The 20092-nt window shown below is 44.8% G+C and overlaps 1 protein-coding gene across 2 annotated transcripts in view; it reads left to right on the top strand.

Annotated features, from left to right (window-relative positions):
• Positions 1-343: 343 nt before the first annotated feature.
• Positions 344-20092, top strand: part of tmprss4a (transmembrane serine protease 4a) — a 50886-nt gene continuing 31137 nt past the window's right edge. Inside the window, exon 1 of one of the 2 annotated variants that reach the window (XM_078533049.1) lies at positions 344-465. Coding sequence is in view for 1 of the 2 variants with exons in the window: in XM_078533048.1 (XP_078389174.1) it covers positions 388-465 (78 nt within the window). In the remaining variant the exon portion in view is untranslated. The remainder of the gene's footprint in view (positions 466-20092) is intronic. The other variant, XM_078533048.1, reaches the window with a different exon arrangement.

Genomic DNA, 20092 nt, shown 5'->3' with positions numbered 1-20092 from the left:
TGTGGGATCTCTTGTGCCCTTCTAAGACGGCAGATGGGGGCATGGTTTAACCTCCCATTCAGGAGATGGCATCTCTGACAGTGCGGCACTCCTTCAGCGCTGCACTGGGCGTGTCGGCCTGAATTTTGTGGAGAGTTTCCTCAAGCCGCAAACCTTCTGACTCAAAAGTTAAGAATGCTGCCCGCTGTGCCACAAACAGGCCCTGAAGTGGTCCTGTGACTGGCTGTATCTGTTCTATTTATAAACCATCTACACGTATGTCATCATGCACATATTTCTGTGAGACACTGATCTGTCTGATCCTCCAATGTGCTATCGTTTCACTCGGCATTCTCTGCTCACCTGGGTTTTCTTGGATCAGCTGACATCACTTGCTGCTTTCATAGAATGAGCACTTCCTGCTCACTGAGCAAGTTTAAGGTTCCAGCTTCTGTGGCTGCAACAATGGTTAAAAAGTCCCCAAAGGTAAGTGAGAAGTTTCTCATTTGTCTCTGCACCACAGGTTGGATTGTTTAATTGTTTGTTTTCTTTTTAAATTAGCCCAAGTTTATTGGAACACATGCCTGTTTCACTCTGAATCACTGCAGGGCGTGTTCTGTGTTGTTTCACCTTGGACCGTTGCAGTTGTTAATGTTCATGTTTTAAAAGCATTTAGCACTTTAGGAAGGATGCGAAGGCTTTAGCGAGGGCGCGGAAAAATTTGAGTGGTCCCAGGGAGGAGGGACTTCGGGTACCTGGATAGACCGGATAAGCTGGAGTTGTTTTCCTAAGGCAGGAGGAGGTGGGAAGATTTGATCGAGGTGTTCAAAATCACGAGAGGCCTGGACAGAATAGATGGGGAGAAAGTGTTCTCGTTGGCAGAGAACAAAATGATTGGAAAAGAAGCAACAGCAAGGGTGAGGCAAATTTCATGCACTGCCTTTTTATTCATTCATGGGATGTGGGCGTCCCTGGCTAGGCCAGCATTTATTTCCCATCCCTAATTGCCCTTGTTCAGAGGGCATTTAAGAGTCAACTACATTGCTGTGGGTCTGGAGTCACATGTAAGCCAGACCAGGTAAGGGCAGCAGGTTTCCTTCCCTAAAGGACGTTAGTGAACCAAATTGACAATGGTTTCATGGTCATCATCAAACTTTTAATTCCAGACTTTTATTGAACTCAAATACCACCATCTGCCATGGTGGGATTTGAACCCGGGTCCCCAGAACATTACCCTGGGTTTCTGGATTACTAGCCCAGTGACAATACCACTACACCACCGCCTCCCTGTAAGAGTGTGGAGGAGGAAGCATCAATTATGACTTTCAAAAAGGAGTTTGATAAGCATCTGAGGAGAGAGAAGTTTGCAGGGCTATGGTGGTGGTGGTGGTGGTGGTGGTGGTGGTGGTGGGTGTTGGAAATGGGATGAGATGTATTGCTCTTGTCAAGAGCCAGTACAGACATGATGGGCCAAATGGTCTCCTTCTGTTCTAAGGATTCTATAAAAACAGCTCTGGCTCATTTTGCGCTCGGTATTAAGAGGCCAGGAATAGCATCAGTCTGGCTGGCTGGGGTCAACTGTTTCCTCTTTAATCATTTTAATAGGTTATATATCTCAGTTTACAACTGTACCCCTTGAATCTTGATGAGTCCCAAAGTCTTGCTTACCTGTCTCGGGTGTGAACCCAGGTACGTGAGTGAAAGAGGGTGGGCTGCACAGACTCCCCTTGTAGTTTCTGTCTCTCTATTCCATCATGAAGCATAGCAGCACAGTGTGATCCCATTCTCACTCCCGATGGGCCAGCCCCTACACACTCACGACAAGTTGGAATCACTGCATGGTGATCAAGCATTGCAGCACTGGCTGATTTTATTTTTCTTCCTTTTCCTACCCTTCTACATCAACCTCACCCTCTGATGGGTACTGAGGCTAAAAGCTGCAGTTCCAACTCTGATCCAATAATTGCTAGCCAGACTGGTGACTGGAACCTGGCATCACTCTCGGACTTCAGCACAAGAACCAAGGCTGATGCTCCAGTGCGGTATTGAGTGTGTGCTGCACTGTCGGAGGTGCTGCCTTTTGGATGAGATGTTAAACTGAAACCTAATCTGCCTCAAGATCCCACGGCACTATTTTGAAGAAGAACAGGCAAGTTCTCCACAGTGTCGTAGCCAACATTTATCCCTCAATCAGCATCACAAAAAGCAGATTATCTGGCCATTGTCACGTTGCTGTTTGTGGGATCTTGCTGTGTGCATAGTAGCTGCCGCGTTTCCTACATTACAACAGTGGCTACACGTCAGAAAGTACTTCATTGACTGTAAAGTGCTTTGAGACGTATGGTGGGCGTGAAAGGTGCTATATAAATACAAGATTTTCTGTTTTTATCCTGCTAGTCAGTATGACTGCACTGTCAGGAAAACACCTGGTCTGTCACTGCCCTATGGGGATAGGTGGGACAGTGACTGATTCAGGAAGTAAACATAAGTGGGGAATCGGCACAAACACTGCAAGCAACTAGCTGGGAAGAACAGCAGGTTAGTGTTTTGAGTGTGGGCCCAGAATTGAGACCTGGCGCTTGGGAGACAGGTTCAAACAAAACAGAAAAAGCAGGGGAGCAGAATGGCTGGAAGAATGAGGGAGGGGGATAACACTGGAAGAATGAGGGAGGGGGATAACACTGGAAGAATGAAGGAGGGGGATAACACTGGAAGAATGAGGGAGGGGGATAACACTGGAAGAATGAGGGAGGGGGATAACACTGTTTTGAACGACAGGTGAGCCTGGCTCTGTTCTGTTACTCTGTAATCACAATTTGTTTTGCCCCCTGAGCTGCATATTGTCTGTTTACTGTCCCTGAAGCCAACTTAAATTCTGTGCTTGTTAACCATGGATCAGTGTTAGCAGTCTGAGGAAAAAAATGCCAAAAATACTTGTATTTATCTATCGCACTTCTAGTGAATAAAGTGCTTTTTGAAGGGTAGTCACTATTGCAATGTAGGAAATGCGACAACCAATTTGCACAAAGTAAGGTCTGACAAACAGCAATGTGATTTTAAAACACTAATCTGCGTTTTACTGGTTGAATGATAAACATTGACCAGGAGACCAGGGAGAAATCCACAGTTTTTCAAAATAATGCCCTAGTGGGATTTTTATGCCCATTTGAGGGCATGTTTACTGTGTCATTTTATATATAAAAAAATACCTGAGCCTCCAACTGTGCAGCACTCCCTTGGTATTGCAATGGAGTGTCAGCCTGGAATTTTGTGCTCGAGACTTTGTTGTGAAACTTGAATCCATAACCTTCTGACTGAGGTGAGCCTGCTACCCACTGAGCCATCAGCTGACACCCATGGATTTAGGTTGCAATGAGAGACTTGGCTATATATTGATCTTAAACCCCCTTCCCTTTTAGATCAACATATAAACAATTCCATGGCACTATTTGAAGAATACAGGAATTCTCCCAATATCATCACCATTCTTTATCCTTCAACTAGCATCACCAAAACAGATTATCTGGTCACTTATGGTGGGACCTTGCTGTTTTATATGTTGGCTGCCATCTACCCCTCAAAACAATAGTGACTTCACTTTGGAAAGGTGCTGCAATACCTGTGAAGCGCTTTGGGATCGCTGGTGGTTACAAAAGATTTTATGCGAATTCTTGCTGGCTTGACCACCTTCTTGCCCTCTCCTGTTTGCTATCTCCCCCTCTTTGTCTCTCATGCTCTCCCTTGCTTCCTATCTTCCCCCTATCCTTTGTCTCTTGTCTTCCCCTTGACTTTTAAATCCAATACCCCAAGTTCATGTGTCCATCTTCTGTCGCAGTCTCACCGTTTTTATCATGAAGGTTTAAAAGATATTAGATTCAACTCTTTTTTTTTATTTAAAAAAAAAAATCCTGATTCTAGTTTGGTTTTCAAAAATGTAGAAACAGTGGTGCGGGCAGTCTGGCTGAATGCAAGCGAGTTTGTGCTGTGATTCAGTGTATTCTGTGAAATACATCACACAGGGAGGAGGAGCAGAAAGGGTTAACCAAATAGGCAATTCGGGTCTGTCAGCATTGAAAAGACAAAAGTATTATTTTCCGGTGAAACCCAAAACATTAACTACCTGTTTGGCTTCACATACCTTTTTTTAAGAACATGACTAACTGGCAGGTACTGAGTTACCCCAGTGACCTCGATCAAAAACCAAACAAACAGGTCACTCTTTAAAGAGGCATCACAATAGGAGAGCTTAACGACGATGAAAGAAAGAAAATTGCGAAACTAAATAACCACTTGCATTTGTGTAGCGCCTTGAATGTAGTAAAACATCCCAAGATGCTGCTGTCACAAAGAAAATTTGGTAACGGGTGACATAAGGAGTTATTAAGACAGGTGACCAAAACCTTGGTCAAAGAGTTAGGTTTTTAAGGAGTGTCTCAAAGAAGGAAAGAGAGGTGGAGAGGTTTAGGGGAGGAACGCCAGAGTTTAGGGTTTAGGCAATTTGAGGCATGGCCGTCAATGGCGGAGCGATTTAAAATGGGGAGATGCGCATCAGGCCAGTATTGGAGTTATCTTTTGTTCGGGGGAGGTGTGGGGAGGAGAGCAGGGAAATGAGGGTGAAAATTTTAAAATTGAGGCATTACCTGATTGGGAGTTAAGAGCTGTAGGTCAACAAAAACTTATCCAGGATGTCCGCCAAATACCCCAGTCCTTGGTGGTGCCCGCCAGTTGCTTAGGGTTGCCTGCTTGGGTGTATTCTTGGAGGTTTCATCACATGATGCCTCACTCAAAGCAGCCCCAAGTCCTCCCACAATCCTTCCATTGGTCTATTCCCTCTTGAGTGCCCTACCTTCCCCAAGACCAACTGGAAAATGAACAGAATCTTTTTTTTTACTTAGTTCTGTTGAAGGGTCATGAGGACTCGAAACGTCAACTCTTTTCTTCTCCGCCGATGCTGCCAGACCTGCTGAGTTTTTCCAGGTGTTTTTGTTGTGAACAGAATCTTTGTTGCCCATTTAGGTTAACCTTAACTATTGGTTACTCCTCCAGCTCCAATGTTTGTGCAACTGATAGATGAAAGTGTTCAAAGTAAATCAAGAAATATTTATTTAATGTCCCCACTTTGCTTCCCCTCCTGGGTTTTTGCTGGCAGCAATTTGCTGGAGATTAATCCTCAATATGTGGAGACTCCAGGCCATCCCTAGAAGGTTGTGACCCACCTGTTATGAAATGTCCCGAGCATGCTGGCAAGGACTGCGTGTGTGTGCTTTTTCTCCAGGGCCCGCCCGATCGTGGACAGGCTGACCGACCCTAGATAAAGCTCAAACTCACATCCTTGGCATTTCCCCAGCCTGCACTGTAGTATAAATACCACTTCTTGACCCTATTGCTCCAGTGTGTGTGCAGATGGACCTGCTGTGCGTCGCCAGCATCGTCTGTTTATGTGTTGCAGTTTTTGTTGTAAAGACGTTGTCAGCGTCGCAAAATCGGCAGCCTCGGGGTCGAGTCCATGCCGGTTTTCGGGTTGGGCGGTTCAGGCTGGGTTGGGTCGAGGGCTGCTCAGGACGCTCCAGAGCGTGGGAAAAGACAGGCGCGTGAAGCCAATAACTAGTCGGTGCGCCACTGTGCCATTGCAGCAACTAACCCGTGGCAGCTAAAAAAAAAAAAGTCCGGTTTTTGGACTTTGCCAGATTTGAGACGCTGTACCTGTAACTGTTTTATGCGGCTGGCACAGTTGAGTATCTGGTCAGTGGTGTCCCTGCCCATTAGGATCTTGGAAATGAGAAACTGGTATTAATAAAAGTAATCTTGAAGATTTTAGCTTTGGAAAAAAAAAACAACTGGTTTACTAATGCCCTTTACAGGGAGGGAAAGTTGTTGGTCTTACCTGGTCTGGGCTTATGTGACTCGTACCCACAGCAATGTCGTTGACTCTTGATTGTCCTCTGAAGGCACTCACAAGATCACAGTTTCCTCTGCTCTCTGTCCTAATTCTCATGCATTTAACCTTGTGCCTATGTACCTTGTTCTGAAACCCCTCAGTGACTGGAAATAATTGCTTCCTATCAGCCCTGTCCCATTCCTTCATCATTTTACAGCTCTGTCACATTGATACCCCAATCTCCTCCATTCTAATGAAAACAGCCCTAATTTTTCAAATCTTCCTTTATTTGTATTGCCCCAGACCAAGCAACACCCTCGTGAATCTGGAACTCCCAACATCCTTCTACTGGAGTCCAGTGTTGAGGGTCAACAACCCCTCGTGTGTGCTCTAAGGTTTTATAATGTTTTGCTATTAAATTTTAACTTCTATGTTCCAACTCTCTTGCCTTTTGAATGCATGTATACTCCATATCTGGGCACAGAAGAGACTGATAAGGGAGGGAAGGCAATTTACCTCCAGGTCATTAACAAACCGATTTACATTGAGTTGTTTTCCATGGGCGTTATCAGTACGACTCAGGCGAATGTTAATAATTAACACCCGGCCCAAGTACAAACTAAAGGGCCATGTAATGTTCAACATCAAATCGCAAGTGTGAGGGTGAGGGTGGATTGTGGGGGGAGGGATTATTGTAGGCGGAAATGATGGAAAATAAATTCAGCCAAACTGCTCCTGAATGTCAAGTTCTTCTGGCAACGGCAGTGAGCTGATGCCCTCAGTACCTTCCATCTGTTACAGGGAAGGAGTTCAAGGCCAGGACTCTGTATATATGGATTGAAAAACTTGATCTAATTCTAAGGTAAGGTCTTCCATTCTGATTGTGTATTCCTGGAGGTTTCATCAAATTCCTCTGATCTCAAACTTCCCCACCCCCACACTCCCACCATCCCCCAATTGGAAAGGAAGTAGTCTTTGAGTTGTCTAATTGGATTAATCTTCACTGGGTCTTTTTTTTCCCACCTCCAATATTTTTATAACCAATAGAATCATAGAATAGGTACAGCATAGAAGGAGGCCATTTGGCCCATCGTGGCTCTACAAAAGAGCAATTCACCTAGCCCCACTCGACTGCCTTCTCCCTGTAGTCCTGAACACTTTTTTCCTTTTCTGATAATGAACCAATTTTCTTTTGAAAACCTCAGTTGACCCTGCCTCCACCATACTCTCAGGTACTGCATTCCAGATCTTAACCACTTGCTGTGTGAAAGAGTTATTTGTCACGTCGCCATCTACTCTGTCCAGATCTCTCATGATTTTGAATACCTGTATCAAATCTCCTCTCAACCTTCTCTTCAAGGGGAACAGTCTCAACTTCTGCAAAATTTCTATGTAACTGAAGTTTCTCATCCCTGGAACCGTTGTCGCGAATCTTTTCTGCACCCTCTCAAATACCTTCACATCCTTCCTAAAGTGTGGTGCCCAGAACGGAACACACTACTCCAGCCTCAGCTAGAGCAGTGCTTTTTATAGGTTTAACATTACTTCCTTGCTCCTGTGCTCTCTGCCTCTATTGATAAATCCCAGGATGCCAAATGCTTTATTAACTGTGCTCTCAACCTGTCCTGCCACACTCAATGATTTATGCAAATATACATCCAGGCCCCTCTGTTTCTGCACCCACTTTAGAATTGGACCCTTTTCTTTTATATTGTCTCTGTGTTCTTCATACCAAAATGAATCACATCACATTTCCATGCATTAAATTTCATCTGCCACTTGTCCGCCCAGTCCACTAACCTGTCAGTCCTTTTGAAGTTCTACACTATCCTCCTTATGGTTCACAATACTTCCAAGTTTTGTATTATCCGCAAATTTTGAAATTGTGCCCTGTACATCAAGGTCTAAGTCACTGATACATTTCAGGAAGAGCAAGGGTCCTGACACCAATCCCTGGGGAATTCTACTATATACCGTCCTCCAGTCCGAAAATCAATGATTCAGCACCAAGTTTCCTGACATTCTACCCATGGATACAAAATTGGCTGAAAGCGCAAAATAGCGCGTGATGACATTGGGCGAGTGCCCCTACGTCATTGCGCGCTCGCGCGATATTGGGAGGTGGAGCTGCGCCTGCCATTAATTAAAGAGGTCAGTTAAGGCCTTAAGGCAATTGACACCGATTTTATGTTGCCTATGCAATTTCACACTCGTCGCACAGGCAAAATAGGAAGGTAGCTGACAATCTGCAAAACCTCATCCGCAGGCAGCTTAAAAAGGGTCCGAAGCATTGCCAGTGAGAATAGTGAAGAGTTTGGTACTTGGCAGCTTCATCTCTGATCAGGGCTTCATTCTTAGCATTTCCAGGCTTCATTTCAGGTCTCCTTGGTATCTTCAAGGACCCTGGAGGATTCAGACCGTGTGGACCCTTCCATAAGACGTAGGAGCAGAAGTAGGCCATTCGGCCCATCAAGTCTGCTCTGCCATTCAATGAGACTATGGCTGGTGTGATAATCCTCAACTCCACTTTCCTGCCTTTTCCCTATAACCCTTGATTCCCTTACTGATTAAAAATCTGTCTATCTCAGCCCTGAATATACTTAATGACCCAACCTCTACAGCCCTCTGCGGTAAAGCATTCCATAGATTCACTATCCTCTGAGAAGAAATTCCTCCTCATCTCTGTCTTAAATGGGTGACCCCTTACTCTGAGATTAAGTCCTCTGGTCCTAGACTCTCCCACAAAGGGAAACAACCTCTCAGCATCTACCCTGTCAAGCCCCCTAAGAATTTTATGTTTCAATAAGGTCGCCTCATTCTTCTAAACGCCAATGAGTAGAGGCCCAACCTACTCAACCTCTCCTCATAAGAAAATCCCTCCATACCCAGGATCAATCTAGTTAACCTTCTCTGGACTGCCTCCAATGCTAATATGTCTTTCCTCAGATAAGGGGCCAAAACTGTTCACTGTATTCTAAGTGTGGTCTAACTAGTGCCTTGTGTAGTTTTAGCAAAACTTCCCTATTTTTATGCTCCATTCCCTTTAAAATAAAGGCCAACATTCCATTTGCCTTCCCTATTACCTGTTGAACTTGTATGTTAGCTTTTTGTGATTCATGCATGAAGACCCCCAAATCCCTCTGTGCTGCAGCTTTCTGCAGTCTTTCTGTATTTAAATAATATTCAGCCCCTCTATTCTTCCTGCCAAAGTGCATAACCTCACATTTTCCCACATTATATTCCATCTGTTAAGCTTTTGCCCGCTCACTTAACCGTCTATATCCCTCTGTAGACTCCGTGTCATCCTCACCACTTGCCTTCCCACCTATTTTTGTATCATCCACAAACTTGGCCATAGTACAAAAGCAATAATACCTGGAAAAACTCAGCAGGTCTAACAGCATCTGTGGAGATGGATACAGTTGATGTTTCGAGTCCGTATGGCCCTTCATCAGAGCTAAAAAACATAGAAATGTACATTCACTTCCTTTATCCAAGTCATTAATATATATTATGAATAATTGTGGCCCCAGCACTGATCCCTGTGGCACTCCACTAGTTACAGGTTGCCATCCTGAAAATGCACCCCCCTATCCCAACTCTCTGTCTTCTATTAGTTAGCCAATCCTCTATCCATGCTAATATACTACTCCCAACATCATGGGCTTCTATCTCATTAAGTAGCCTTATGTATGGTACCTTATCGAATGCCTTTTGGAAATCCAAATATATTACATCTACTGGTTCCCCTTTATCTATCCTGCTTGTTACCTCCTCAAAGAATTTTAATAAATTTCAAGCATGATTTCCCCTTCAAGAAGCCATGCTGACTCTACTAGAATATATTATGCATTTCTAAATGCTCTGCTATTACATCCGTTATAACAGACTCTAATATTTACCCAATGACGAATGTTAAGCTAACTGGCCTATAGTTACTTGTTTTTCCCTCCCTCCCATTTTGAAGAAGGGTGTTACATAGGCAATTTTCCAATCTTCTGTGACTTTTCCAGAATCTAAGATTCTTGGAAGATTATCACCAGTGCATCCATTATCTCTGCAGCTACTTCCTTTTAATATCCTAGGATGCAACCCATCAGGTCCAGGGGACTCATCAGCCTTTAGCCCCATTAGTTTCCCTAGTACTTTTTCTCTAGTGATAGTTATTGTATTTATTTCCTCCCCCCCGCCCCACCCCCTCCATTTTTCCCCTTGATTATTTAGTATTTTTGGAATGCTATCAGTGTCTTCTACCATGAAGACTGATGCAAAGTATTTATTCAACTTCTCTGCCATTTCCTGGTTCCCCATTATTATTTCCCCAGCCTTGTTCTCTAATGGTTGTATGTTCACTTTGGCCTCTCTCTTCCTTATTATATATTTTTAAAGAAGCTCTTACTGTCTGTTTTTATATTACTTGCTAGTTTACCTTCAAAGTTTATTTTCTCCCCCTCTTATTTTTTTGGTCATCTTTTGTTGGTTTTTAAAACTTTCCCAATCCTCTGGCTTACCACTAATCTTTGCCACATTTTATGTTTTTTCGTTCAATTTGATACTATCCTTAACTTCCTTGCTTAAACATGGTTGTTTTATCCCCTTCCTAGAATCCTTCTTCCCCACTGGGATATATCTTTGTTATGAGTCATGAACTATATCAGGCAAGCTTCTGTAACTCTGGTAATAGGGATTGTGGTCTCCACTGGAGACACCTCTTCTGAGGAGGAAGAGAGGGGCAGAAGGGACAGAAGGTCAGGCATCCCAATGCAGCCTCCAGGGGAATGATCTGTGGGAGGAGAGGCGCAGGCACAAGGAGCGCAGGGTCAGTAGGTAGTACAAGGCATTAGGGGCCACAGGAGATGCCACACTCCTGCCAGGATTTACAGGTGGCAATGCACCTCTGACTTATTCAGGTAGCTGCAATGCCGAAGGAGATTCCGCCTCTCAAGGGAGACAGTGATCTCCATTTGTCAGATGATTGGGCCTGAGGTCACCTCCAACTGTGGTTGGACAGCCCATGCCAGTGGCTCTGGAGGTCATAGTGGCCCTCAACTTCTACAGGCCCCTGTGAATAGTTTTGGGCCCCTTTATCTAAGGAAGGATATATACTGGTACTGGAGGCAGTCCAGAGAAGGTTCACTAGGTTGATCCTGAGTATGGAGGGATTTTCTTATGAAGAGAGGTTGAGTAGGTTGGGCCTCAACAGGCCTCTGGCTCTTTCCAGGGGTCAATGGGGAATCTGTGTGGAGTCTCCCAATCAGCTGTGCATAGTTGCATCAAGCTGGTGACAGTAACTCTGCTCAGGCGGGTATTGACTTTCATTCATTTCCTTACGGACAAGACTAGCCAGGCAGAGTGAGCCAGAGGCTTTGCAGCGATTGCTGGCTTCCCCTGCATCCAGGGTGCTATAGACTGCACACATGTGGCCATCAAGGCGCCAGCGGGTCAGCCCGGTGCCTTCGTTAACTGGAAGGGATTCCACTCCATGAACGTGCAGATAGTGTGTGACCATAGAATGCAGATCCTGCAAGTCTGTGCAAGGTACCCAGGCAGCTCCCATGATGCCAACATCCTGAGACACTCCCAGGTGCCGAGGCTCTTCAGTGCTCCAGCCCGACTGGATGGATGGCTGCTGGGTGACAAAGGCTATCCCTTGGAAAACGTGGCTATGATGCCTCTCCATCACCCAAGAACGGAGGCAGAGCAGTGGTATAACGGGAACTTTGCCTCCACAATGGCAGTGATAGGGTGAACCATAGGTCTTCTGAAGATTCGCTTCCAGTACCTGAGCCATTCAGGGGGAGCACTACAATAGCCCCCTGAGCGGGTGTCACTGATGGTGGTTGCATGCTGCACTCTCCACAATCTGGCACTGGCAAGGGGGGGACCCACTGGAGGAAGAAGATGTTGACGCAGCTCCATAGGCCACAGGTGATTAATCCACTGGTAAGTCAGAAGAAGAGTATGGAGAGGCAGACCTCTAACCTCCAGGAAACCAGGGGCATCTTGATCCAACGCACCTTCAGCTAGGCTGACAAATAAGCGCTACCACCTCCTGCTTGTGCTGTTGCCTCTATCCCGGGTGTCTGAAATGACCCTTTCCTTTGACCCCAAAGTCTACTCAGTGCCTGTGCAATAAAGTTTTGAGCCACCCACGTCCAGCATTACACACTGGCGTACCCGGCACCACATTAAATAAAAAAACGGTGAAGCATAATCCGGCCGGTACGACAAAAGAAAATTTCTCATTTTGACAGTCCAAACAAATTAACAGAACCTTCGACCCCAGACCAGTACAGGCAAACAAAACATTGCACAACAGGAGATCGCCCGTGACCAGTCCCTCTTGTGCTCATGGTGCCTTAAACTTACATTTGTGAGTGCTTCATCTTGGTTCTCCCCCCTCCCTGGCACTGGCTTCTGAGGCAGCCGGCTGACTCTGCTGTCCTCTTGGCTTTGATGACCTTGGCGGTCGCCCTCTGGCCACTGGAGCCTGTGCTGGCCCCGCCTGGGAGGGGGTGACCAGTGCCACAGCTGGCATCTCCCCAGTCAATCACAGCCTCGTTGGGTGCCACAGTCACAGGCGGAGGAGCTGCCGCTGTCATCCAAGGCACTTTGAGAGGAGCCTTAACACTTCAACAGGCTGATTCATGCCGACATGGTACTCGCCCTTCCCGAGCGCAGCAGGTCATTAAACCTCTTAGGGCACTGGACCCACGTGCGCCGCACCTCGTGGCTGCTGACCCGCGCTGCCACCTCCTGCCAAGCTCTTTTTGTTAGGTGGGGTGGCCTCGTCCGTCCATCCCAGGGGGAAAAGGGTGTCCCTCCTGGCAGCCTCCACCTCCGGGAGGATTGCGAGGCACTCATCAGGAAACTGGTGGTGGGGTGGGGTGGCTGAGTGCCCACCTAACCTCCCACCTGGAAGCCATAATTTACAGCTGACAACACCGAAGTTGTCGTCTTTGCCGGCAGTTTTCCAGGGGCTGTCTGGGCCATTTTTAAGCCGGCCGCCGGGTCGCCATTGGACCTGGCGGCTGACGGGCCTCAGTCCCTGCTCGACCCTTCCCGACCAGTGAGGAGCCGAGTTTCATGCTGGGTCGGCCTTAATTGGCCCATTTCCCGGCCACTCCTGGGCCTGCCTGCCAAACTCCATTCTGCCCTGTGTTTCTACTGCCCCTTCCACAAGCAATAAATGAAACCGCTTAAAGAAAATGAAGAAAACAAAACCCTTGTGATTTTTTCTCCTGGGTGTTGCTCCCAGTAATGATGTGGAGGTTTGCTGGGGGACTCCAGGAGTCAATCCTGGAGTGGTTGGCCACTCGAGCCTTTAGTTGTTTCGATGTTGCAACTCCATTATGGAGGTACGGAGGCCAGGAGGGTGGTCTGCCAACTCCTGACATGGGGAGGGGGGAGGGGGAAAAATACCTGGAAATTTAACTAAACTTTCTGCTTAAAGCACAATTGGGAAATTGAGCCCAAAGTTGGCATGAAATTGACCTGTTGGGTAACCACAAATTTAATCTTCCACAAACCAGCGCAGGGTAATAAACCATAATTGTTTATTTTATCGATTTCCACTTAAAAGTATTTAAATGTGGTAATCTGATGGTGGTTTATTAATGGGGCGAAGTGGGTTCTATTCTTAAAAATAAGAATGAGTAACTTAACTAAAAAAAAACCTAACTATAATCTCATTGGTGTACACTAATTAGTTTACTAGTTACAAAATATTTTAACCTGACAAATCTTTTAAAGCTTGCCAGTTGGTGCCTGTGCGGCTAAGAAAACGAATGCATTTTGAAGAACCTTCCCAAACTGGTAGAATATTTCAAGTTTGACCTCAGGACAGGACATGACTGAGTTAATATAAAATAAAAACAGAAAATGCTGGAAAAGCTCAGTAGCATCTGTGGAGAGAGAAACAGAATTAACATTCTGGGCCTGTATGACTCTTCTTCAGAGCTAAAGAGAAGTAGGAATGTGAAGGGTTTTATACTGTTTAAAGTGGGGGGAGAGGTATAGCAGGATAGAAGGTCAGCGATAGGTGGGGGCTAAGTTGAGATTGACAAAGATGTCATGGACACAAGACAAAGGGAATGTTAATGATGGTGGTAAAGACTAAAGAAGGTGCTGATTTAGGCAAATTGGATCATGAGCTGGTATAAAAGGTTGCAAAACAAAAAGGGTGTGATTGTGATTGGCTTTGGGCTGAGTTAACTTGCAGTTAAACTTCCCTGATCTTTTACACTGGTTTTAGCCACGATGCCAAGGTCAGTAACCAGAAGACACAGATTTAACTTACTTGATGAAAGAACTAGAGTATAAGCAAAGAGCTTGTTACACAGGGAGGTATAAACTGGAATGCACTTGCCTAGATAGCAGTGGAAGCAAGCTTTGATCATTTCCAAGGGGAATTGGATATGTACTTAAAAGGGAGAAATTTGCAGGCTTAAGAGCTGGGTAGTGGAACCAATTGTATAGTTCCTTCAAAGAACTGGAACAGGCATGATGGGCTGAATGGCTTCCTATGCTGTGTCATGCTATGACTCAGTTGACATAACTAGTGGAATTGAGTGAGAAACTCAAACTCTTTTTCTCAATTTGCGCAAGCTTTCTATTGAATTCAAGTTCCCCTCAATCGTTGGCGTTCAGCTTGATGGCAAGTTGGAAAGTAATGCAATAAATGGGTTAGGTGGCATACAGAGTGCATTGAGCAAAGTCCTGAGATGATTACCGTACAGGTATGATCAATGCTGCGTTCCCTTGTACAGGAACAGGCTCGTTATCACTGCGGGCGCAATCTCTTAATCTCTTCATTTCTGTTAGGGCCTGCCTATGAAAAGATAAAGGTTCTCACCTTTATTGGCCTGTTAATGCCAAACCCCTTTCTTCGGTAAAAGGATGAATTTCTGACGCTGGCCTCCTGCTTATTATCGTACATAGACTGGGAGTGGTTCACTTTCCTGCAGGTTTACAGCTGCTGGAGTTTGGTGTGATTAGTTCAAGGTGAGAACTGCTTCTAATTGTGGGATCGGTATTGGTATGTACGTAATGTCAACTCATTTTTATATAAAACAAAAATTCGATGAGGATGTGTGAAAATGTCTGCAAATGGTTTTTCTAGTGCGTAATATTGGGAAAACCGACATACGTGCTGGTGAAAATCTCTCGGGCACCACTTTATAATCATTTCCACAAATGGAAATGGAACTCTCCATAGCTCTGAAGAAGAGTCAGATGGACTCCAAATGTTAACTCTCTTTTTCTCTGCGCAGATGCTGTTAGACCTGCTGAGTTTTTCCAGCATTTTTTGTTTTTGTATGAGGAAGTAATGATTCAGTTACAACACTTTTTGTTTGTTTAAAGGTTGTGTGTTCTAAGGGAAAATTAAGACGCTGGGAGGCGTTAACCTTGGAGGTTACATTACTAGGAATGAATAAGGCGACTGCGTAATGAGTCTCTATTACAATAGAGTGAGGACAAAGTTTGTGTAGTCTGGGGGTTTGGGAATATCAAGTAATTAAAATTCAGAGACTGACTGTAGCGGTGAATGTCGCTGGGAATAAATCGGACAAGTTTTGCCTCGTAGCCCCTCCAGAGAAGTACCCCAAGGGCTTCCCGAATGTGTGAATAGGATTAAGAATTTGAACCGAGAGGAGAGAACTGATTGCAAGAATTGAAGTCATGTGGAATAGTGACACTGTGAGCCCAGGTCGGTGTGATTCACCCTTTTACCGAAGAAAGAGTCACTTGTGTGTCCCGGGCTAACTCCTATTGTTACTACCTGTAATCTCATGGTGCACTGCACTACTTTTTATCCAATTTAGTCCCATTGACCCAATACTACTTGGGGCATCACCAAACTGCTTCACAGCCAATGAAGTGCTTAATTTATTTTTTGGTAAAGCTAAGTCGTTGTTGTAATGTAAAGGAACTATTGTTGTTTTCCTTCCCCTGTGTGCTGGGGACAGCAGTCCCATGGCACCCACTTGTACTATATCCAAATCGCAATTATCAATTGGAATGCAGGCGTTTATTGTAAGGGGAAATCCAGTATAAAAGTAGGGAAGTTTTGCTACAGCTGTAAAGGGCCTTGGTGAGGCTTATCTGGAGTAATGTGTATAGGTGCAGTGTCCATGCTTGAGAAAGGATATAACTGCACTAGAAGCAGTTCAGAGAAAGTTCACTCGGCTGATTCCTGGGCTGAATTCTGGGTGCAAGGTGGTTAGGAAAGGAGATGGGGTGGTGGTATTGGTTCAAGAGAGCATTGCAGTGCTGGAGAAAGAGGATTTCCCAGAGGGTTCAAGGATAGAATCAATTTGGCTAGAGCTAAGGAACAAAAAGAGTGCAATTACATTGCTCGGTGTAGTCTTTAGACCGCCAAATAGTGAGAAGGACGCAGAGGAACAAATCTGCAGGGAAATTACAGAGAGATTCAAGCATTATAGATTAGTTATAATGGGTGACTTTCATTACTCAAATGTAGACTGGGACAGTGGTAGTGTGAAGGGTGGAGAGGGGCAAAAGTTCCTAGATTGTGTTCAGGAGAATTTTCTACAGCAGTGCGTGCCCAATACACGAGAAAAGATGCACTGTTGGATCTGGTTCTTGGAAATGAAGTGGGTCGAGTAGATCAAGTGTCAGTGGGGGAACATTTAGGAGACGGTGATCATTGTATTGTACGTTTTAGGACGATAGGCAATCCAGAGTAAAAATAATTAACTGGACGAGCTGACTTCGATGGGGCAAGAACAGAGCTGGGTCAGATAGACTGGAACGCAAGATTGATGGGAAAAACTGTAGCTGAACAATGGGCTACCTTCAAAAAAGAATTGGTTCAGGCACAGTCAAGGAATATTCTATCAAGAGGGAAAGGTAGGGCAAACAAATCCAGAGCTCCCTGGATGAAAAAGGAGATTGAAGTTAAGATAAAAAAGAAAAAGTGCGCTTATGACAGGTGTCAGGTAGAAAATACAATTGAGAACCAAGAGGAATGCAGAAGATTCAGAGGGGAGGTGAAAAATAATATTAGAGAAGTGAAGAGAAAAGACTGGCAGCCAACATAAAAGGGGAATCCCAAAGTCTTCTATAGCATATAAATAGTAAAATGGTGGTAGAAGGAGTGGGGCTGAATAGGGACCTAAAAGGGAATTTACACAAGGATGAACGGGCAACGGCTGAGGTATTAAATGAATACTTTGCATCCATCTTTACCAAGGAAGTAGATGCTACCCAGGCCATGGTGACAGATGAGGAAACTCTGTCACTAGAAGGGCTCAAAATTGATAAGGAGGAAGTGTTGAATAGACTGTCGGTACCAAAGTTGACAAGACACTGGCACCGGATGAGATGCATCCAAGGATATTAAAGGAAGTGAGTAGAAATTGCAGGGGTACTGGCCATAATTTTGCAGTCTTCCCTAGACTCAGGGGTGGTGCCAGAGGACTGGAGAATTGCAAACATTATGCCCTTGTTCAGAAAAGGTTGTTAAGATAAGCCCAGCAATTACAAATCAGCCAGTTTAACTTCAGTGGTGGGCAAGATGCTAGAAACATTTATTCGGGACAGAATCAGTAGTCACATGGAAAAATATGGGTTGATGAGGAACAGCCAGCATGGATTTCTAAAGGGGAAGTCATGTTTAACTAACTTGCTGGAGTTTTTTGAAGAGGTAACAGAAAAGGTCGATGAGGGTAATGCTGTTGATGTGGTGTACATGGACTTTCAAAAGGCATTTGATACAGTGCCACACAACAAACTTGTGAGAAAAATTATTGTTCATGGAATAAAAGGGTCAGTAACAATGTGGACACAAAGTTATCTAAAAAAATAGGAAGCAGAGAGTAATGGTCAATGGCTATTTTTCGGGCTGGAGGAAGGTTTATAGTGGAGTTCCCCAGGGGTAGGTATTGGGACCCTTGCTTTTCCTGGCATATATTAATGATCTAGATCTTGATGTGCAGGGGAAAATTACAGAGTTTGCGGATGATATAAAACTTGGAAGCATTGTGAACTAAGGAGGACAGTGTAGAACTTCAAAAGGACATAGACAAGTAGGTGGAGTGGGCAGATAGGTGGCAGATGAAGTTCAATGTGGAGAAATGTGAGGTGATGTATTTTGGTACGAAGAACATGGACAGAAAATATAAAATAAGGGGTGAAATTTTGAAGGGAATGCAGGAGTAGAAAGACTTGGGTGCATATGTGCATAGATCATTGAAGGTGGCAGGACAGGTAGAGAGAGCAGTTAGTAAAGCATATAGTATCCTGGGCTTTAGTAATAGGGGCATAGTGTACAAGAGCAGGCAGGTTATGCTGAATTTATATCAGACACTCATTAGACTTCAGTTGGAATATTGTGTACAGTTCTGGGTGCCACATTATAGGAAGGATATGAACACATTAGAGAGAGTGCAGAAGAGGTTTACCAGAATGGTTCCAGGGATGAGAAACTTCAGCTGTGAGGGTAGATTGGAGAGGTTGGGACTGTTCTCCTTGGAGAGAAGAAGGCTAAGAGGAGATTTGATAGAGATGCTCAAGATCATGAGGGGACTGGACAGAGTAGGTAGGGAGAAGCTGTTTCCACTCGTAAAAGGATCAAGAACGAGAAGGCACAGATTTAAAATTGTTTGCAAAAGAAGCAAATGTGACGTGAGAAAAAGTATTTTCACACAAGGAGTGGTTTGGAATGCACTGCCTGGAAGTGTGGTGGAGGCAGGCTCAATCGAAGCATTTAAGAGGGCATTAGATGATTGTTTCTATTCAAATAATGTTCATGGGTACTGGGAAAAGGCAGAGCAATGGCACTAGGTCATAATGCTCATTTGGAGAGCTGGTGCAGAGACGATGGGCTGAATGGCCTCCTGCACTGTTAAAATTCTGTGATGAAGGAGTTATCTTATGAGGAACGGTTGAACAAGTTGGGCTTATACTCATTGGAATTTAGAAGAATGAGAGGTGATCTTAATGAACGTGTAAGATTCTGGGAGGACTTGACAGTGTGGATGCTGAGAGGATGCTTCCCCTTGTGGGGGACTCTAGAACGAGGGAAAACCATTTATATTGAAAAAAGGGGTCTCCCATTAAGGTACAGATGAGGAGAAATTATTTTTTTGAGGGCCAATTGTGGAATTTTCTTTCCCCAGAGAGCAGTGGAGGCTGGGTCATTTAACATGTTGAAGGCTTAGTTAGATCTTTGATCAACAAGGGAGTCGAGGGTTATGGGTGAGAGGCAGGAAAGTGGAGTTGAGGCCACAATCAGATCAGCCATGATCTTATCGGAAGGTGGAACAGGCTTGAAGGGCTGAATGGCCTGCTCCTGCTCCTAATTCTTGTGTTCTTTTGATGTGGGAGTGTATCTTTGTGCCCACTTCCTAACAATAGGGACACTGATTGAGGAGTAAGAGCCTTGGCTCGTTCACTCCCCTTTCCTCCTTATCCCTGCTCCTCAGACAGACCCAAAGGACTCTGCTCCCACTCACTTGATATCGTTGTCTGAGTTTCAATGGCAAGTACTGCTCACCGAAGTGAGGTGAGAACTGTGAGCAGAGGGAACAATACCAAGAACAGACACAAAAATTGCTGGAAAACCTCATCAGGTCTGACAGCATCTGTGGAGAGAAAGACAGAGTTAATGTTTCGAGTCCATATGACTCTTCAGAGCTAAAGAGAAGTAGAAATGTGGTGAAATATATACTGTTTAAAGGGGGGTGGGACAGGTGAAGCTGGATAGAAGGCCAGTGATAGGTGGGGGCAAAGGAGAGATTGCAAAAGATATCATAAACAAAAGGTCGAAGGGGTGTTGATGGTGGTGATACTGGCTAAAGGAGGTGCTAATGGTGACATTAAGAGTAGAAAGCAGGATGATCCACCTATCGCTGGCCTTCTATCCAGCTTCATCTGTCCCACTCCCCCCTCTCTTATACAATATACGTTTCACCACATTTCTACTTCTCTTTAGTTCTGAAGAAGAGTCACCTGGACTCGAAACGTTAACTGTCTTTCTCTCCACAGATGCTGTCAGACTTGGTGAGTTTTTCCAGCAAGTTTTGATTTTGTTTCAGATTTCCAGCATCCGCAGTATTTTGTTTTTACCTTTAGTGAGCAATACCAAGATGCAGATTGTAATTTGAGTAGGGTTTAGGATTTACAGTGGAATAAAGTCTTCCACCTGACGATGAGAGACTTCAGCAGAATTGCAATGAACAGAGACTCAGACGTCCAATTAAAGAGCACAGA

Source organism: Cetorhinus maximus, chromosome 2 (genome assembly GCF_964194155.1).
Source record: "Cetorhinus maximus chromosome 2, sCetMax3.hap1.1, whole genome shotgun sequence".
NCBI classification, from domain to species: Eukaryota; Metazoa; Chordata; class Chondrichthyes; order Lamniformes; family Cetorhinidae; genus Cetorhinus; species Cetorhinus maximus.
This window is presented reverse-complemented; position numbering and strand designations above follow the sequence as displayed.